Source organism: Symphodus melops (genome assembly GCF_947650265.1).
Source record: "Symphodus melops genome assembly, chromosome: 19".
Taxonomy (NCBI): Eukaryota; Metazoa; Chordata; class Actinopteri; order Labriformes; family Labridae; genus Symphodus; species Symphodus melops.
The window spans coordinates 16753252-16775006 of record NC_136709.1 but is presented as its reverse complement, the minus strand read 5'-3'; the positions used below and the strand labels follow the sequence as shown (position 1 = coordinate 16775006).

General features: G+C 45.2%; 1 protein-coding gene across 5 annotated transcripts in view; it reads left to right on the top strand.

Moving 5' to 3' along the window:
- The window catches only part of meis2a (Meis homeobox 2a), a 76374-nt gene that overhangs the window by 16885 nt on the left and 37734 nt on the right, over positions 1–21755 (top strand). For 4 of the 5 annotated variants that reach the window (XM_079370295.1, XM_079370291.1, XM_079370294.1 and 1 more), the window contains exon 8: positions 16519–16664. In XM_079370295.1, coding sequence (XP_079226421.1) covers positions 16519–16664 — 146 coding nt within the window. The remainder of the gene's footprint in view (positions 1–16518; positions 16665–21755) is intronic. The other variant, XM_079370293.1, reaches the window with a different exon arrangement.

The window sequence follows — 21755 nt, the reverse complement described above, 5'->3', positions numbered from 1 at the left end:
TTGTACATTTTCTCAGCAATTGAACAATCCCCACGCACTGCGGATAGACAGACTCCCCAGAGAGATGGAGAGAGGCAGAGATGGAGAAAGAGGAAGGGAGGAAGAGAGGGAGCGCTTGAGTGTTCGGCTCTGAGGGAGCATGCTGTGCTTGATGGTATTGTGGTCCATTTGTGTGTATGCGTAGGGAGTGTGGTGAGCTCCCTTGGCCCTGACCAGGGGCCCCACTCAGCAAGGTCTTTGTGGTTGAGCTCACCAGAGGGGGGTCATTCCTGGTGGGGACATGACTCCCTGTGTCCGCCTAGACGGTCCCAGCATGAACACAGCCTGTTGAATTTAGCATTTTCCGGACCTTTGGCTTTGCTTTTTTTTACAGTTGCACTTTAGGCTCAACAAGAACAAGGAGCAGAGAGGAAAAAAAACAAAATGCAACAACAGGAAAAAGAAAAGCAAAGTCTGTGCTTAACGCAAGATGGAAGTCTTGTTGCATTTTAGTAGCCTATACCTCAACTCTGAAGTGATCAGCGAGGTGTGTCTGTGTATATTAAATATAAGATGTGTGCGAGCATGCACGCATGAGTGTGTGTTAGCTAGCCTCTAAGTGCCTGTTAGAGTTTAATTTAGTGTAGTAATTAAAGCTGAACACTGGCCCATAAACAACAGATAAACAATAAAGCAGGCCCAGGCCCTGCTGTTTCATGGCTCTCACTCCCAGCTGTTGGAGGACTGATAATCTTTTACACCGTGCCCCCACCTTGCCTCACCACAACAACACAATGCTGAAGCAACAAGGTTGTGTGTGTGTTGTAAATGTGTGCTTGGGTCCTTTTACTGTGTAATGGCAGAGGCTGAACAAAACAGGGCGAAGAAACATAAACACTTGGGATATGACCACTTCCCCTCTAAGAAAAAAAAACAACGAAAAACACACTGAATCAGAAAGTGTAAGAATAGTAGTCCTACAAGCGACTCACAAAACCGTGACAAGTGACCTCACTAAGGGGCAATTTTCCTTTCATGTCAAGAAAAACTTAAATGCTGGTAAAAGAAAAAAATCATAGGACTTTGTTACAGGTTGTGAATCAAATAGATTTAAAGTACATGACAAATAATTTTCATTTCACTGCCTCTTGATTAATTAGCAACACAATGAGCAACATTAGCCATTAGCTACAGCCAATAATTAGCTAACATGAACAAATCGCCACTGTTTAGACATTATAAACATTAGCTTAAATTGTTGTTGAAAGTTAGTGTCCTCACTTGGAAGTGTTACAAGATATATCTTGTAAATAGAAAAAAGAGAAAAGCATCTCATAACTTTAGCCTTCCATTCTGAGCGTTACATCACAGGAAAATTGCTGTGTGAATATGGTGAACAGCGACAGCGATCTTATCTGTTAGCCAAGTGTATTCAACCTGAAACTATTATCTGTAGTGCTTAAAACTGTACTTAAACAAACAAACTCCAAATTGGAAATGAGGATAACATTGCTGTCTCTCAATAAGCTAACATGTGCAATTACAGCCTTGTGGATAGCCTTCATGCTAAGCATCATGTGAGTCACGTGTCTGTTGTGAAAACAGTGCAGTATGTCAGTGTGATGGTTTGTTGGGAAGGGGCAGGGCAATTGTTGAAAGCCGATAAGAGTTGCTGTGGAGGGGTAGAAAACACGGTACTGAGGGGATACTTTCATGATCCCATTAGCATAAGAGAGGCTAAATTATTCATGTGGAGTGCTTAATCTATGGGGAAAAGTATAGTTAATGCACATAGTTTTAAAATGGATCTCTCCCTGCCCCTGCTCTAACACCAGATTCTTGCTGGATTCAGCATTCACGGGCATTTACGGGAACGGCTGTCACTCTCGCCTACATACTCTCACATAGACTTTGTATGTGTGGCCATAGGAGCACTAAACGCCGCTGCACTTCGAGCTGTTTCAAGGGGCTCTGCTCTCAGGCTCATCCCCTCTATCCATAAGTCCCTTTCTCTCTCTCTCTCTCTCTCCTTCCATTTATTCCTCCATCTCTCTCTTGCTCTCTTTCTCCCACCCCCTCCTTCTCCCTCGCACTCCTTTCCTCCTCGCTTACCCCTCTGTCTCGCTCTCAGTACCGCAGACTACCTGGCCCTCATCCAAAATGTGATTAAAGAGAATGATCAGCTCCCTCAGCTCCCTCCTTCCTTCCTCCCTTCCGCTCTCTCTCTCTCTTCCTTTTTATGTCTTGCTGTCTTTCTTCTGACCCTGTGTAACATTTGTTGAGTCTATAGATCATGAGAAAAGAAAAAAACCCCAGAAAAAACAACAGAAAAAGCAAAGGACCTCTGCTGTAAACGGATAGTCAGCTCCAGCAACTTAGCCCTCTACTTCACCACCACTCTGCCTTTTCTCCTCTTTCCCGTTTTTCCTCTTATCATCTCCTCCTTTTCCATTCCTCTTATTCCCCCTCTCAGCTCCGGCTGGGGCCTGGTCCCTCTGGTCCATAATCATGAACAGACCCCCAGTCTGACCCAGGCCCAACCCAGCCTGGCCTAGCTTTGGCCAGGAACTTGGTCCTACACAGCAGGAAAGGGACATTAAGTGGGTCAGCTTAATGTGCAAACTAATGTTTGGAGAACATAGGGAAAAAATTACCGAGATTATTCTGACAGCAGCTGAGGAGAATGTCCGTTTTGCACCATTAAGGGGACAGCTTGGGGGAGACGTTTTTTTTTTCTTCTTTCTTTCTTTCTTTCTTTCTTTCTGTCTTTTCCTTTCTTTTCTTTTCTTTTCTTTTCTTTCTGTCTTTCTCTGAAGAAGACCAGAATATATTGGAGTGAGTTCAGCATGATTAAAAAGCAGAAAGGAAGAGCTGTTGCTGGGAAATAATCATGATTGAGCCAAAGTAAAAGGAAGGAAGTGACTTTTTCTCTCTTATTCCCAAAGGCTTGTCCAGAAACAAAGCCGGAGTGCAGCTCTGTTGTATCAGTTCATTATTATACAGTGGGTTTACACACCCATGTTCCACTGCTGATTACTCCAGAGCTTGTGGTGATGATGTGGAGAGCACAGGGGTCTGATGTAATATGGCTAAAAGGGATTTGAGCGCGTGCCCCACAGGGCATTTCCACGTCCATTAATGCTGCCGCTGCTGTATTTTCACAATGATGACAGTGCTTCTGTTCTTTAAAGGGAGAGTGTTTTCCCAGGAAATTTTCCGTCTTGTTTCAGCATGCTAGCCTGAAGGGGGTCAGCCAAGAAGTCACCCTTTAGAGGTGATAATCCAATTGCTCTAGTCCTCACCAGATTTGTTTTCCCCTTGTCTGGCACTGTGTTTGTGTGTGTGTGTGTGTGTGTGTGTGTGTGTGTGTGTGTGTGTGTGTCTGTATGTGTATGTGTGTGTTTACAGAGAGTGTAAGCATGCGTGTGTGAATGTAATAGACATAGAATGAGATTCAGAGGCAGCGAGATGCCACCGGTTTCTTCTGTGTCCAAACCCCGGGCCCCACTCTAGATCAGAGAGAGGTTATAGAGGCCAAACCTGTCAAAGGCACACCTGCAGGGAAACTCCAAAAACCCCTGACTGCCAGCTTACACCAGCCCGTTTAAGGTGTGCTTATTTGGAGTTTAACCCTGACATCAAATGTCCTTTCCCTCTCTCCCTCTTTGTGTTTGACCAATGGGCCTTGTGCTCTTTTACTTTCTTTCCTTTCTTCTGCCTCCCTTGGCTCTTTAATCTCTTCCACCACCCCCACCCTCCCAATACTCCTCCCCCTAATATCCGAACCCCGCATCACAGCTAAAAGGTCCCTCCCAAAAAACAGCAAGTAGTTTGAGTCGAGTGGCGAAGCAAGGCGGGCTATGGCTTGTTCACTTGCTGTGTGGTTTTTCTCTTGTGTAAACCCAAGTTTACACACTGAAGCCTGTTTGGATATGAGCGGAGCAGCTATACCCTACAGGTAGTGCTTTAACCATGCTGCCACCGTCCAAGAGAGTGGGTGGATGATAAAGGAAGTGTGTTACAATCCGAGTTCTTCCTCTCTGCCGCTGATTTTCACGCACACATCTTTCACGTTTATGCAAAGCTTTTGAGGGCATTATGCAAGATAAGCTCATTTTCTAGTCTGATTCCCACTCTAGTACATGCTTTAATGACTCTTAAAGCCAAGGGCTGCTTTTTTAGGCATAATAGCACTCCCGCAGTCTCTCAGTTTCCATGTAGCTTTTTCCACACCTGATCACTTTTGTTCACCCATTTTATGGCTATTGGGGAGCAGGCGGAGGTGAGCGATTTGACAGTGGTTAGTGCCATGAGCCCTAATGTTTATTGGAAGCGAGCGTCTAATAATTTTTGATTACCCCAGAGGAGGTATTAGCCATGTTAGTCAGCAAGGATAATTTCTTATTTACATGCCCCAAGCAGTGAGCACTCTGAAGGAACACTGGGGCTAAATGCGCAACAAAACGAATCAAACATGCCAAACGAGATGCTCCATCCTGGCTGGCTGCAGGGCTGGAGCTGAGAAAACCTTCATTATGCATTTACCATAATTCATTTAGAGGGTTATCAATTTGCAGAATACAGAGGATATGTTTAGAGGGGGAAGCGAGAGCACCATATCAAACGAAGGAGAAAAAAGGAACAAGGGAATGTGAGATGAAAAGGAGTAAGATATTCAAGGATAGCTCAGTGCCTGGGTTTTGAAAATGTTGTTCCAATTACACACTTTTTCATGTTTTCAGGCAGAACTCATATGGTAAATGCTGCAATCTCGTCTCTTGTACCAGTGTCACGCTCCGCCCCCTAAAAAAAAAAAGCAGAAGCTGATTTCCTTGTAATGAAAGCCATTTGGCCCAGGAATTCTCTTCTATGCAATTTTTTTTAGATTGAGGCTACATAGAGATGTTCTTGTTCAAATATTGTCTCCTCTTGTTCATTTGGGATTGCTCTTTGTTTGGCGTCCGCCCTGCTTACTCAGTGTGGAGCTCAGGACAGTTACTACATGTTTTCATTTTTCTCTCCTGGCAACACATACTGAGCAAAGAGAAAGACCTCTTAAAGCATCTTTTCCCTCTGCCATCAGGCAATGATGACTAAGGCCCCATTAGAACAATTGGAGGAAACTTCAGGAGACGGGGAGTGTTTAAAAGAATGAAAGCAGCCAGAAAACAGCACTATCTTGTGATAACCAGTGCTTTCTTTCATTATCTAAACACAAAAAATCCTCCACCTTGGAAAAGTTGCGCTCACTCTCATTCAAAAATAAAACAATGAAAACAGAGGAAGAAAAAAGCAAGGCACACAAAATAAAAACATTTAACATTTTCCAAAGTAAGGGGGGGAAAGCTGCATTGTTTAGTACGAATGCTTACTCCCAGGGATGTGGTCCTTAGACAACTGAGTGTCTGCAGGAGACATCTGTGAAGCCTGACCTTGTGACCCCGGAAAGAATGCTCTTAAGGTGGGGGGAAAACTGCTTTTACCGCTGCATCATGGCCTACAGGATAGCCCAGCAGCCGAGCAACAAACCACTACAGAAAACAACAACACAGCAGACCAACAGTCGATGAAAAAAAATGAGAAAGAGGTGGGAAAAAAGGGAAGATAGAGTGAGGGAGTAAAAAAGCTAGCATACTGTAAATGTTAATAGAGAGAGAGAATTTAAAGGAGGGAAAAAAAGTGATAGAGGGGAGAGAAAAAGGCAGATAACACACACACACACAAAAAAAAAAAACACAGACGGACTGTGCCTCACAGGCCTGGCTGTCTCTTACTCCTTTGCTCCCCCCCATGAGATCATTTTCATCCTTTATGAGTCAAAAGGAAACCCGGTTGAAAATGAAAGGTTACACAAGCCAGAGCCAGAGCCCTCGGAGTGAGAGAGGAGAAGATCCCTGCTGCAAGGGCCCTGCTGCTATTCAAAGCACCTGCCATTGTGTGGGCGCCCATCCAGGCCTATTGTTGTGCAGAAATTAGTCGTGCTCCCTTTGGCTCCCTTCGGCTCCAGAGGCATGCGGCAGACCCCCTTGTTGTTTTGGGTTCAGATACGTGGTTGGATAGATGCGTGGCCCCGGCTACCATCACCACTGGCTGTGGCCCTTTGCCCTCTCTCCTAAAGCACAGTAGCACTCTCATTTTTTGTTCACTTCTCAGGCCAACATTCCTATAGTTTTTACTCTTTCTGTCTTTTGTACTCCTACTCTCCTCGTCTCCTTTGGTGTATATGCTTATTGTTCTTTGGAGCACCCTCATTATACCCATGGTTATATTTTAAGGGCTTTTCTCTTTGATTTTGGTCTCGTGGGGAGCCAGTTGTGGGCTGGTGGGAGCTGTAGGGCCTGCCCAGCTCTGAGGGCTCCCTAGCCGGCGTCTCGGATAGTGGGGCTTCGGGGTACTGTCGGGGCCGGGCTACTAGTGAAGAAATGCTGGGGCTACAGCTAGTGCAGGGGGTGGATGTGAGGGGAAAATTGAAAAGTCAATAAAGAAGTCCACACCGAGGAAAAAAAAAAAAAAAAAAAAAGAGCGGAGGTTGAAACAAAAGGAGATGGAGAGCTTCAAAAAGCTGAGAGCTATAGAGCACTGCTAATTAATAGCATCAGAGGAAGAGCTGCTTTTCTTGTTCTCCTTCCTTCTGGAACTTTAATGCTGCATGATTACTTGCAAGGCGAGGCGATTTAGAGTTCACATTGCAAGTCAGATCCATCTCAATGTCAGCCAACAGACAGTAGTCATGCATGATGAGGTAAGATGAGTCTCTTTTCGAAAATACAAAAAAAAAACGTAAAAAAATGGACAGAGTTGACAGGAGAATGTTTTGTAATACAATCTTGCTTTTATGAAACTACTGAATCAACAATCCTTTTGTTGGATAGACTATGATTCAATCAGTAGTCATATATAAGACTGTTGTTGTTTTCTGGTGTAGCTTGATGAGCTTCAACACCAGATAGCCTAGCTTTACTTTACCAGGGACCACAATTAAATCACACATAAGTCAAACAACTGTCAGGTTTCTTGCAAAGCAGTTGTATTGCATTTATCATATTTAGAGATGTTTTTAGTCCGACACTGTAAACTCATTGTACATTACTGTGCATTATGTCATGCACTTGTTTAGTTGAACCCTTATTCCAAAACAGACAACCCTGTTCTCTAATTCCCCTTTCTCAAGAACCAATCAAGAAGTAAAGGCTGGAAATGTGACAAAATCCAACTTTTTGTGGTCAGTGAGGCAGAGTGGCAGTAATCTGAACCTAGACTTTGCAATTTGTTTTCCCCCCCAGCAGTAATAGTCTCCTCTCTCACTGTTCCTGCCATAGCAATTTCCACTGCCAACAGCTGTCAAGCCCCCAAAAATCAAAATTAGTGCCATGGAATTGGGCCTTAATGAAATGACCTGCTGGATTTACCTTAAGGAGCAGAGTGGACAGTCAATACTAGCCACGTCAAAACCCCTCTCTCTGCATGCTGTGGTCCCATTAACGAAAGGAAATAGTCTCGAGTAAATGTATTAAGCACTACTTCCACCTTTCTAATTATATTTTTCCCTTCTGCCTTCATAATTCATTCAGTCTTTCATTAGTTTTTAATATTGAAAAGGGCTTCTGACTGGTTCTTCTTGTCTCATGGGGTCACCAATTATTTGTCAGGATGTATTAGATGAATGTTAAAGGAGTCAGAGTTGTAAAGTAGGGATTAATGTAGTTTCCCATTAGGGCCAGGATCATGAGCATGTATTTGTTACTGTCATAAGCCTAATGTTAAAGCATATCATACAGAATATTGTTGCATTAAGGTTTGCACCAGGACTCCCCCTGCCTCTGCTTCCTATAGAAAAGAGGTGAATGTGTGCCAAGGCCCAGCAGACGACACTGGGCCCTGGTTATTGACTTGTAAAGGAACCGGTAGGTGAGGGGTCTTGACAAGACATGAGCGGCTGACTCTCTTGTAAAGCCGTATCTGATTTCTCCTCTAGTTGGCTCCCTGGAGAGAACCGCTTTACCCTCTGTTGATCAGACTCTCACTCACAGCAGTATGGAAAAACACGGCGATAAAAAGAATGAAAGAGTAGTTTTGTGAGAGGAGACGCTCTCGTTCTGTATGCCGAGGTTTCTTTCTGTGAGGGGTGAGGATGAGAACGAGGTAGTGGGAAGGAAAAGAAGAAATCTGCTGCCTGAGATGTACGCGTACTGTAGCTTCTCAGTAAACCTCTTCAAATTCATGTTTTGGGAAGTTTTGTACCATGGAGCTTTCAATGAGAGAATGTGCATTTGTGTAGGTGTAAAGAAAACAGAGATCAGACGAAGCTAGTACAAACCAAGCAAGAGCCTGACTCCTCTCAGATCTGACTAATTTATGAGGGTAAACTGCGCTGACAGAAGGAGAGAGAGATTCAGGTGGAGGGAGGAAGTTTTCATTGACTCTCACAAGCAGGCCAAGCCAAAGCCCCAGGAGGGATCTCTCTCAGTTTGAACTTTATCAGGGGCTACGCTTAATCAATACGCTATCGGAAAAAGAATTAATTACTAAAGCAGAATAAAACAGCTGCATTTTAAACCGAGGATTCATCAATTCTGTAATCTCTTGGTTACAGCTCAGGTGTCAGGAGGATCATTTCAGCTTCATGTAATGAGGAACTGTGGGAGTTTACCCCAACCCTCTTCTGTCCTCCCTCTCCTCCACTCCTCCCCCTCCCCCCCCTTCCACCTACACCCACTACCTATCCTATACCTCCTCCTGTATGATATTTTCTTTCTTTTCACTTCACTTTTAGTCATTTTCATACCTTCTTAGCGCTTCTTAAACTCAGCATCTCCCTTTTCGACCTACTGTACCCCCCCTCCCCTCCTCATTTCTCCTCTCTTCCCACCAAATTCCTGTCTTTGCGGGGATGGGACGTAGGGGTATTAAACTTGAAATCTCTGGTGCGAACACTGACTGGAATGGGACATTCCCGCTGCTGCAGTCATCAAGCCGGACATTCCTCTGCTTGGGCCTGGACACCGCTGGTGTAGTGAGAGAGGGGGGCAAAATGGATGGGGGAGGTTCATGGGAAGTCTCAAAACAACCCATTAAGGCTAAAATAATAGAAATAGATGTGTTTTTAATGCATAAAGTCGATGGAAAGTGACAACTAGCAAAGATTATTGGCTGAAAGGAAAATAAAAATGCCATTGAAAGTATCCCTTCTCTTGTGTCGAGATAACCTTGGCCATGCTGTTGCCACGAACGCCACCACAGCCCTTGACCCCAGCTCAAAGCCTGTAAACGGACTGTCCTTGCCTCCCCATAATGGGGGATTTCAAGGCAGGTTGAGAAGGGGTTATGGGTGATGAATTGGGTTTTTAGTGAGCTCATTAGGAAGCCAAACAGAGTTTAGACTGGCGGAGCGGGGCAGCAGCGCAGTAATCAGTTCTGCTCGCTTTGTTCCCTGCCTCCAGGACATTTGTGTGAAAAAAAAAAAAAAAAAAAAAAAAGAGAGCGAGGAAGAAGAAAAAAAAAATCTTCATGGCATTTGGCTGATGAGAGGGCTGCTGAGCAGAGGCTACAATCTGATGGTTGACTTGTTGATTTATAAACCTTTTAATCCATTTACTCTACCAAACCCTCCAGCTCTATGTAGAAAACCACATCTCTGTTGAACTTCCCTTTGATGCCAGTGCGCATCAGGTGTGGCATAGAAGTCTGCAATAAATCCAAGTCATAAGTACAAAAACTGTGTTTGTTTGTTTGGTTTTAAATTGTAATTGAGGGTAAGAGAACCAGGGCTGATGCTGTAACCATAAATTGCCTCAAACAGTGAAAGCTGTTCTGAATCATGAAAACCACACTGTTTTAAAAATAGTGACCTGCATACAGCATGCTCTTTCTCCTGGTTTAGGTAGAAGATTTATTGAAAGTACCTTGTAGGATTGTAGCCTTAACTTCACTAGCAGATGGACCCATCCATTTATTGCTTTCTGTTTTCTCTCTCTCTCTCCTTCTAAAGTCGAGCAGCACAGCCTTTTTTTTTCGAAAGATGAAAAAGTGTGGAATCAGCTTGTTTGACTAATGATCGTGCTTGTTTCAATTCAACATAGCCCCACTTGCTTTTGGGAAATACCTATTCTTTAATATTTAATCAGCATCACACCCTAGGACTTAGGTATGCTTCTCTGTTGTTCTATCACGATTATAAATAATAGAAGGGGTAGCTTAAATCTAGACAATTTTTTGGTTTTAATATGAAGAATAGCTCCAGCCGTGATATATTTGGTAAGAGAAGACGAGCACAGAATCTAGGTGTAGAGAAGCGGGGCTCGGATAGGTTGTGGCAGATTTAAACATTTGTTTATCAAGAAACGAGATCCAAACTGCGATTACCTGCGAGACCAATTAGCCTTATTTGATTTGGATTCTCCGGGAAGAGGCAGTGGCAGTGTTGGAGCACATGGGGGGAGCAGGGTGGAGTTGTCAGGGAGGCAGAGAGTGTGAAATGTCTGGTGGAGACCCAAAGCCCTTCATTAGCCACTGATCCCTGTCTGCTGAGTGAGGAGCAGTCATGGGCATCACAGCTCCCTTTAAGTTTCCCCCCCCCACCCCAAAAAAAGAGAGAGTGGGGTGAGGGTGGAGAGGAGGGTAGCTCCCCCCCGTCCCCTGCAATTTAGCCCTTTGCCATTCATGCAAATTGGGTCCTGACATCTGCAACAGCCTGCCTCCTTTTCTTTTATACATCTTTATTCCACCGCTTTTCTTCAGCTCTTTTTTTCCCTCTGCAAATAAAAGCCCCCCTTTGGATGGCGGACCGTGTCTGAACTGACGTACATCCTTTTCTACATACTCCCCATGTGTGTAAAAAGTAGCACTTCTTTATGTGTTTATGTACATTTACGTACCAGTGTACAGAACAGGAACATAACTGGAAGGTTTTCTAAATATCCAACTTCTTGCTTTAATAAGACAATTGTTACTGCAGGTAGAAGGTTAATTGCACCAATAGTCAGTCCAATTTAAAGACTTGGATGGTGTGTGTATTTTGTGCAACCAGTGCTAAATTTCAGGTTCTTGGCAGATGCTAATCTTATGAAAAGATCAAGAGAGTTCTGGGCAGTGACTCTGGAGAAAAAGGCAGTAACCAGCCCCCCCCCCCCCCTTCCTTCTGGATGCACTACTATTCTTTGGCTCCAGGGGAGAAGCTGGAAGGGGAGGGTGGCTTAGCTCCAGCCCTTATTTTGGGTTAAAAGGTAATATAGCCTAACTGGCTGTTAAAGAAAAGTTTTACCCCCCCCTCCCAACCCTCACCCCTTCTCCTCCCCTCTTTTTCTCTCTCATCTCCCTCCACTTCACTTCAGCCTCACCCTCTCTGGTTAGGGATGTGCACAGTGGGGTCAACGCTGTGCCGGTGAGAGGAGAGAGGCCTTGTATCGGTGGAGAGGCGATAGTTATCTTCAGCATTCCAGGGATGACAGAGAGATATCTGCCTGATGGCAGGGTTAGGGGGCTTAGAGAAGGGGCGGAGAAAGGAGGGAGGAGAGGAGGTACAGGAGTTGTTGAACAACTATCCCCCCCCCCCCCCCCCCCCACACACACACACACACACACACACACACACACCTCCCTCTCTTCTTCCTTTCTTGCTGCCTGACTGCCTCGCTTCCCCACACATAGAAAAAACCCTATCTAATTAGAAGCTCTTATTCCACTTCATTTAAGGGAACACTTAATGATGTGTTTTTGGGGGGAAGACAACTACACATTACTTCTCATGCAAAAGAACCGCTCAGTCGTAGCACTCAGGATGCGGATACAGCTGGGTTTGAGATAGAGGTTTGTCCTCCATTTTTCTCTGGGGTGTCATGGCTGGTGGAGGAGAGAAGCAAAAGTGGAAGCTTTCTCTCATTTACCTTGAGCTGCACAGTACTGGTGCTGTTTGGGGGGAGGGGGGGGTGGGGAGGGGGGGATGAAGGTGTGGCAGTGGCATGAGAGTTTAGCAGGGGAGACTTGCTGAAGGAGAGAGTTTGTCGTAATTGCTCTGACAGGTTTTAGGGCTGTTAATGACTCCGGCTTGAGCGCTACCAATTTGTCAGCATGCTTGCTGTTTACTAAGCTGTTGTTTTATGGTCCAGTGCAAGGGGCTGCTGCTTGTTTAAGCACAGATCAGGAAATAATCAGCGTAAAAAAAAAGACTGGCTGCTACTAAAGACAGTGCTGTTTAGAGCCCTCATCTACTGTATGCATCCGAATGGATGCAGTTAACCATATGCTGTGGTCACACAAACTCTCCTGATGGGTTACTTGCTGTTTAAAATTGGAGGCTCAAGTGTGTGTTTTATCATTAAAGGGATTATGTTCTACTCGTTAGCGCTCGTCTGTGTTGTATGTTACGTGAGTGTGAAGCATATTGCTAGCATGCGCTTATAACCAGAGGAGCTGTAATCCCTAGAGCCGCAGAGGGCCGGCCATTCCTCTAGTGTGAATAGAAACGGTGCGTGTTTGTGTATGTGTGTGTATGTGTGTGTCAGGAGTATGTGGTCCCAGTGCCGGCAAAGACCCCTTCGTAAATCCAGAGTAAATAAAAGGGGTAACCAGACGGACAAAAGAGGAGCCCCCACTGCTTCTCTCATTCGCCTCCATTTGGGGGGGAACTGAATGTGCTAAACGCCGCTTATGTTGGCTGAAAAGTTGAGGGGAAAAAGAGGGGAAAGGGAGGCTCTAAATCCCCCTCTTCTTTTCTCTTCATTCTCAGCGGCCAAGCCTGCAGGGCTAGAGGTGGTGTAAAAAAGGAGGGAGGGTTGGAGAAGCCGGTCACCATAGCGTGCTAAGGTGGAGAAGGCCAAAGAAGCTGCTACTAGCTCTTAGCTTCTGTTCTCTGTGTACTCCTCTTTCCTTCTAACTTTTCTCCAGTTCGCCTCATTTGAGCGAGCTTGGGTGAACATGCCTGACTAGTTTGGGCTGACAGCGGGCTTGGGGGGTCTGTTGTAATTAGTCACTTTAACCACAGCTTCCATAAGCCACTGCCTCTACACTCTTGCTTCATTAGTCTGAAACAAATGCAGGGGCCTCACTGTGCAAAATCACTGCATGGCCCTCAGAATAAAACGCACACAACACAGCATCGGATGCTTGTCTAGAAGCTTTAAGAAGGCGTATTCACCGTATAGGAAAGTCAGGAGTGTTATTTTATAACTAACCATGTCTGGGTTTTAGTGTTGTCCAACTATTGACGAGTCATTATTCATTCATGTATGAGTATATAGGATGGGGGAATGATAGAGCTGCAATATGTGTTACTTGCAGCCGTATCCATTATGCTTCCAGGGCAGACTAGACTGTAGTGGCTCCCTGAGGGGCATAGTGCCTCGTAGACATGAAGCATGATCTCCAAAGTCATTAGGCCTCCCCTGGATTCACGGACTCTGGGACACTTTGTGCGAAACCAGTTCTTTGTGCAAGAAATCCTGAAGCGACCCTGAACGTGCCAACACAAGATAAGCAGTGTTGCAACATGTTTACAGTCCTTTCCCAACCCGTTAATGAGCTCAGCCCTGAGACCAATTTACTTACAGGGAGATATATCTGAATGCATTTTTAATAACCACCCAGTGGTGATGAGAGAGGGGATGCATGTGAGCGTAATGTGCTCTCCGACTTGTTGGCTTGTTTGTGTGCTCATTCAATCTCTCGCCGCGTTTGCATCTGGTCATTGTCTTCCATCTCGCCTGATTACACCATCTCGTTTCTTGTGCTTATGAAAATATGCACAAAGTTTCGTCGCGAGCACTTTAAGTCAAGATATTGCTCGAGTGGAGGAGGGAGAGGGAGAGAGACAGAAAGAAAGTGGGGGGAATGAGGGGGCTGTCTTTTTTCCATCTCCAAGGGCGCTGCTTTTCCAAAAGTGCCTGGGGCTACACTCCTGCACCTCGGCTCCCTCAGGCCTTTCGGCTGCCTCCTAATAGCCAACCCCCATCTGTGTCACATGGCCAGATGATGGGACGCTTCCCCCTGTTCTGCCCTGTACTTTTTTTTCCCCCCCATTTTTTTTTTCACAGAGTGCACATCCACACAGGTTAGAATGGCAGAGTTGCCAGGGAACAGTCAGAAGCCATTAGCGTTTGGGACAATTTGCCCTGCAGCGTTTCTTCTCTCGCTCGTAAGAAAGGAGTGGGGGTGGATGCAAAGCACCAGCTCTCCTTTAGATGTAATGAGGTTGTGCAAGTTGGGCCCTCTTGATTCTTTTTCTACTCCTTCTGTTCTTCCTCCCCCTCCTCCTTTATCCTTTCTTTTTTGTGTTTCTTCCTTTTAATCTTCTATCCACACTTGATTTTCCTTTATTCTCTTAGTTCAATACCTCTTATCAGTGCCGTACTGTACACACATTCCAAACATGTCTAATCTGTGCACACATGAGCATGCATGAAGAGGGACAGAGGAGCTGAAAGCCTTGGAGTCCAGTTTCACCCTTGCAGACTAGGGCAGGAGGCAGCGAGCATGCTGGGTAATGAAGTGACAGGTCAGTCTGTAAATACGCATGGGTCGCTCCGGCCCTGGCCAGGGGGGAGGCTATCGCATTGCAGTGAAAATGGAAACGTCAATAAAATTAATCTGCCAGCCTTTTGGCCACTGTGTGGTTCCATTGGATGAGCCTGACTGCTCACAGCGGGAGAGGGATTTGCGGACCAGCTCGAAAATCAACACAAAACCTTGCGGCACACAAACAAACAAGCAAAGTGTGTATCAACATTATTCAGCGGAGCTCAAAAGCAGAGCAACAAGGGGAGGGTGGTTGAAATTCACAGCTCACTAGTTGTGTTGTTGTTGAAGTGTGGAAGCAAACTGAGGGAGTTGGGCTCAACTTCCGCCTGGGTCGCATTTCTCAGGAAACCCCTCACAGTCAGGGCAGCGCTACGGCCAGACCAAAGTTTATTGTTTTAGGCTTTCCTGAACAAGGGTTCGTACTTAGCTTGGGATTTACGGCATTTACCACTAATGAATGCCCATTCTACAATTACAACACCCCTAGTCTGTGTCCCCGTTCCCATATGTGCTGCAGTGGGGCTGCTGCTTCTTTAACTTCTACCGGTGCAAAGGAGCGCAAAGTCTGCACTTCTCTGTTTTCGCCTCTCGTGTGGCTCCTCACTAATGATGTGGAAGGAAAACAGTGCAGAGAAAGGGAAGAAGGACAGAGAGAGAACAAAAAAAAGAGGGGGAGAACAAGGGGGCAGAAAAGGGAAAGAAAGTGGGGAAAGTAGTTTGAAGAGAGGGCCCCTGCTGTCCTTGTATTCTTCATTTATTTTGCATTTGATTACGCCACCAGTCGGATCCTTTTTCTTTCCCTCTTTTAATGTTATTAGTTCAAATATTTATGCCAGATTAAGGCTTATATAGGTGCTCGTGATTGATGCCTCCCCAAAAACAGGAGGACACGCGCGTCTGAATTTTGAGAACGTCAGGGTCCTTCCCTGCCTTAGTGGAGGAGTTTTTCAGATACATAATTTAGATGCCCTCAAGGAAGGCTTTCAAGGCATTTGTGCCCGGGGGCAAGAAAAAATAACTATGACTCTTAAAAGTAAATCATTTTTGCTAATGCACAATTAATGCAGAGGAAGGAGAACAAGAAAAAGGCAAGGGACAAAGATGGAAACTTCGATTTTAAAAGGAGAAATCGTGCCAGGGTTTGTGCATGTTTTTTCCTCTTGAAATCAAACGCTGACGGACATTAATGTAGGCGAAGCCGCCGCTGGCCTGTCATGCTAATCATGTGGCGGAATGGGGAGGGGTTGCTGCAAGGGATGGGAGTGGGTAGAGGACAACTAAGAGAGTCTGGAGATTGGGGGGGGGGGGGGGGGGGGGTTAGAGGAGTCCATTATGTGCATCGAAGTGCAACAATGAAGCACCCCAGATCACATCCCTACTTTGCTGTGAATTATCAACGCCTTTGAGTTTTGTTTGTATGCGAGTGTGTGTCTGTGCACGCAACATGAATGCACGAATGTCTGTGAACTACTGTATTCCTCCTTCCTGTCCCCTTTGGCTCTCTTCAAAAAGATGAAAAAAAAAAAAAAGCTCTACATTATGTCAAGCATGCAAATTTAATTGAATTAATGACACGAGTCCGAGCCTCTTGTGTACATGAAGGCTCCCTGTCCATTTTTGGCATCTTGCTCTGTTTTTGTGTCCTCCTCCTCCTCCTCCTACTGTAGAACTACCCACACAGCGTCCAAGCATAACATAAGAGTCATTAACCCTTATACCCCACTGCTGTGCTCTGGGTTGAACAACAACTCTGTGTAAACCCCTCACTCTCAGTCTAAGGCCATCTCAATCCCCCCTACATCCATTTCTTCCACTATACAAGCCTGGCTTTGCTAGGCCTCAGTAAAGTGCATATGAATTTCTTATCTGTGGTATTTGTCCATTTATCCATTTCTCATAGGCCTTAAAGTCAGCTTTTTCTGTATCTCTATTTCAGCGCTGAGATTTTTTTTTTTTTCACAAGATTCGGAGTCAGTGCTGTGTTGTAGTTTGGGATATTATTTAACCCGGGGTTTGGTTTCCGTCTAGGAGATGGCTTAGACAACAGCGTTGCATCGCCTGGCACAGGGGATGACGATGATCCAGACAAGGATAAGAAGAGGCAGAAAAAGCGTGGCATTTTCCCCAAGGTGGCCACTAACATCATGAGGGCGTGGCTGTTCCAGCATCTCACGGTAAGCACAGACTTTTCTCTCTCTCTCTTTTTTTTTTTTTAATTTTTTTTTAGAAAACTTGCACACGCTCAAAAAAATCTTGCTCACACAAACACACACTTGTCACGAAGTTGTTGCTGAGTGGCAGCAGCGCTGTGATGCTCAACTGTCAGCCGCCTGTCACAGGGACACCGCGACCAGGTCAATCTAATCAGTTTGGACTGTTTACTCTGCTCAGCACATTCACAGTGTGAGATGGACAGCCCAACAATTCATGACATTTTCTCCAGTATGAGATGCACTTTTTGTTTGGCCTGAAGAAGAATGTTTTTCGGGGGGGGGGGGGGGGGGCAGGCTAAGTTTAGGAGTGGTTACTGGAGTAAGATTGTGATGTGTAGGTGTGTCGATATTCAGGTACAGCACACGCATTCCTGTATTGGTGGATAGTTCATGTGTAAGAAAAAAAAAAGCCCATGTCTTAAAAAAAGATTTTAAATTTTTAAATTGAAATAAAAGATTTGTTTTGCTCATTTAATGCTAAAGAATATATCTTTGTCGATGGGAAAAAAATAGTGGAGAAGAAAGTGAAAAAGCTCTTGGCTTAGCTTTTTCTTTTGGTGTCTGTTTTCTGTCTGTTTGTGCCAAGTGTTAAGGGAGGGACCACATGTCCCCCCACCCTCACTAATGTCAGGACATTATCAGAACATCAGGCTGTATTGATTTTGCAACACAGGTCAGATTTCAGGAGGAGGTGGCCACGGCAGGACACATAAGCTGCTCTCGGAGCATGCGGCTCCATGTCATCGAGACAGAGGGACAATCCTAGAAAAGAATACAGAGAAGACTTAATTCAGACAAAATTTTAAGACGGTCAGATGCACCCTGTGTCCCTCTCTCCCCCCACCCGTGCCCTCTGTACCCTGATTACCTAACCAAAACCCCAAGTACTGTGTGGCCAGCAAATACGGCCTAATTGAAAGGGCTGTAAATCCATTACATATTGGTCAGGGATAATCAGGAGTGCTTTAATCACTTTTATCTATTCAGGAGCAGTGAAGCTGCAACAGCAAAGCCCTGAGCCTCGCAGGCCTTAGCGGCTCCACCACGCCAGTCTGCATGCTTATTATTCTCATCATTATCAAAATGACTTCACAGCTGTTCACAGGCTCCATCGTTCCCTGACTGGAGAGCTCTCATTGACGCGTATGCACCAGGCTTCATTCACAGACTGAGAGCAGGAGGCGAGAATCCACTTTTTTTTTTCACATCATTTTAGAGGAATAGTTTTTTTTTCTATTTGATTTAGATCTTGTTGGGGAATAAAGAGAAAAACAGACATTTGTTTAATTGAGATGGAATCTACTCAAACTTGCGTAAAGAAAACACGTTATTGAGTTTAAAGGTGAAATGTCGTCTATTCTTTTCATGAAAAGCCTCCGAAACTTCTGCAAAAGATGCAAAGACAAAGACAGAATGACGCTTACAGGCTTTGAGAAGAGTCGCCAACAAATTTCTTTAAAGTTGTTTAAATTGAATTGAAAGAAGAGAAAGAAAAGGAGGAGGAATAGAGCCCAATGTCGGGCACAGGCGCATTTTCAGACAGCCGGTTAATTCAGGCGGTTAATTCAAGGCCCTCTTTTTCTCTGTCCCTCTCTGCTTTATCACATCCCCTGCTTGTAGATGTTCTCTCCAATCTTTATTTGTTTCTTTTGTATGAAGCCCTGGCCAGTCTTGTACAAATAATAATCCCTCCCTTTTAACCTGCTTCATTTCTCTACTGAGGAAGAGGACTAATTGAATTATCCCCCTTCTCACCATCCAATTCTCCCACCCATAAACTCTCTCACTCAGTCTCTCCCTCTCTCTCACACCACACACACTCACACCCATTAGCCATTCTCCTTTCTTTTAATTTGTTAAGCAAATGTATTTGCTATTGCTGGATGCGTTTGTGCAAGAGGGTGAATTCTTGGGGACTTTGGCTCCTGAATGGCCTATAGCGGCATTCTGCCATTCATGCAATCATTAACTGAGGGGTGAGGAGTGAAAGGAGCGGCCTTGTATTTTCTCAAACTGTGGGGCCAGCATGGAGCTCCTCTTGCAAGAGCCGCAGGGGTCTCCTCTACATATTGTTCTCAACATCCAGCCATTGTCACGTCCTCTGAAAAGCTCAAAAGGAGAGGACCCCCCTTCACACGCAGAAAAACAACACAGGCCAATAGTAACAACTGTTGGCTTTTGGATTCACTATAACAAATTTGCCCTCTCCCGCTCCCCTCCCACCTACCCCTCGCTTTTCTTCTGACCTCACACTCTCCTGGGAGAAATTGCAAAAGGGTTTTCTTATTGATCAGCCTCATAGAAATGCACATTATTTTAACCCATATTTACCAACAGTGGAACCAAAAAGTTACATTTTGACGCTACAAATACCATTATTCGATAGACAAACTGTGATAAAGCTGACCTTATTTATGTCGAGTATATACACATGCAACGCCACAGAGCACGTGAGCTGGCAACCTTAAATGCCCTATATGTAATTGCAATGGTTGGACAGATCAGCTGGGTGTAAGCTGGCAGAAGAGGGTCAGACAGTCTCTCACTCCCTGCTTCTATCCTTCCTCCACCCTCTCGCTCTCTCTCTCTCTCTCTTGCTCTCTCTCTCTCTAATTCCCCTCCCTCTCTCCCTCCCTCTCCAGGAGTTTCTGGATGTCTTCCAGCCACATTAGGGGAAGGAAAATCCCAGACTGTTGGTATAAGCTTTTCAATACTACAGGGAGATTATGTTATCAGAAAGGTAAACTTCACTGTTAGGGGTAAAATATTCTAGTGTGCTTCAAAGCTACAAAAAACATGAAGAGGAGAAGGAATGTGAATACTGAGAAAATAAAACTGATTGGAGCTTTTCTGTCATTGTCGCACAAGGTGATGCCCTTTTGTTGGCAAAGGCTAAAATCTACAATTAGCCCCTCGGTGCCCCTGGCCTTCCTTCCCTCTCACCCCCTGCTAGCCTTTACTCACCCCTGTAAAGACAAGAGGTCGGCCTTGCAATGAAAACAGGAAGCACTCAAATCCAAAGATACCACTCTGGGCCCTCGCCTTGTCTTTGGACTAGTGTAAACCCTCAAACGCTTATGAAAATAAATAGGGGACCTCAGGAGCAAAACCTGGCCCAGTTTAGAGGGTTGCACACGTGGGTATGTGGTAGTTGGAAAGAGAGAAGCAGAGAGGAGGTGTGAGGGGGGGGTGAGTGGTCAGTCAGATGGGTAAGTAGGTAGCCCTCTCAAGCATCAAGCGTCTCAGGTTCTGTACTGGGCCACCATTGGCCTGGGTGTTTGGGGAAATTCTGTTAAGCTGCTAAGCCAGGTGTATTGGTCCCCTGGGCTCCTTGAAAGGGAAGTGATATATCCCTTGGACATTTGGAAAATCCTTGTACTGTGAGCAGTAGGAGTGTTGGTCAGAAACAGAATGTGTTTTATATCCTATACTATATGATCAAAGGTCCACATTTAGTTCGTTTAAGGGGACAATTTGAACCATCAGCCACTATTCTGACACAGTCATTTGGGTGGTATATGTTTCCCTTTTATCCTCTTTTGGGAAACAACAGTGTGAGCAAAACTCAAAATATTTTTCCAAGTGAATTGATGAAATTATCATTATTGTATTCTGTAATATCCCTGCACACCAGATCTGAAAAGATTCTCTGTTAATGCAGGCGTTAACCAGAGTGAGCACTCTGCGTGTCGATGAGTGCATTGTGCTGCAAACATCATTAGACACCACTGACAGTAGCTAAACCCCCCCCCCCCCCCCCCCCCCCCCCCCCTCTCCCCCTCCACTCCCAATCCCAAGCCCAACATAGCATTAGTCTCCATGACAACAGGGTGTCATCGTCAGGTCGAGCCCTCCTAGCTGCTCTCTCGACCGCCCTTTATAGACGCACATAAAAGAGCCAGCTAGGGTCATTCACGAGACATGGGCGCATGCGAGGCTGGACCCTGGCAACGGATGTTTGTCCCAAACGATAAACAAGTGTACAGAGGCCGTCCCTGTGGAAAGAGAGGGCATGTTGTTTGAGTAGACTAAACAGTCAGCTCCGTAGTGTCCCCCTGTTTTGTTTAAGCTCCTCTAGTCCATCTAATCCGTGTGTGTTGTTCCAGTACAAGCAGCATTTAACTGCTGGAGAGACACACATCTGCAAACACTTTGAGATACCGGAGCCCTTTCTCTTTTACATTAAACTCCTGAATGCTCTTATATGTCCATATTTCACTTTATCTTTGCAGTGGTATGCACATTGCATCGGACAAGAACTTTTTAATGCATGCTCAGCGACTTAGTTTACGTACTTATTTTCTTATTTTGTTTAAATCTACTTTAATGTGAGATAGATACCTTTTTTTAAGTCATAAATATTATAGATGAAGAAATATCTATGTGGGTTGTGATCTTTAAAATCTGTTTGCTTTCACTTCCTTGTGTTGTTGTGTGAGTTTGGATAAAGTGAGGGCGGAGACAAAGGAGAAGGGCTTGTTGTTTAGGGCCAAGAGCAAAAGGGTGAGGAGGGGTAAAGAGGGGGCTCCTAAGGGTCACAGAGGTGGACGCCTGGAGGAGGCCCACACACTAATCTGTCATGTGCTCGTTTGCCTGGGAGCCCAAAAGTCAGCTCTCCAGTCACCCGTAGAAACCCCAGGCGACAGTTTGGTTCACCGCCGCTGCCCGCATGTGTGGCGATCAGTGGGAGACGCAGGGGAAAAGAGTCATCACGTCACTTTTTGGACAATACCCGCTGCTTTGTGTGTTTACAAAACAGACGTAAGTGACAATATGACTGGATAGTTTGGTGTTGTTTAGCACGGGAGTCATTGAAAGTCATTGATAATGACTCTGGAGGAGATCTTAAGGGGGTGGGGTTGAAGGTTGGTGCCGGGCTATTGTTAAGTTGCTGTGTTCTTTTTTTGGCTGCTCAGCGACCCTGGAAAACAGAGACCCAAGCCACCTCAGTCTGCCATCTGTTCGACCAGAGAGTTGCAACCACAGCATTAAAAACACATAAGGGTGAAAAAAAAACACTCAGACATTTCGTTATTTCACACAGAAATCAGG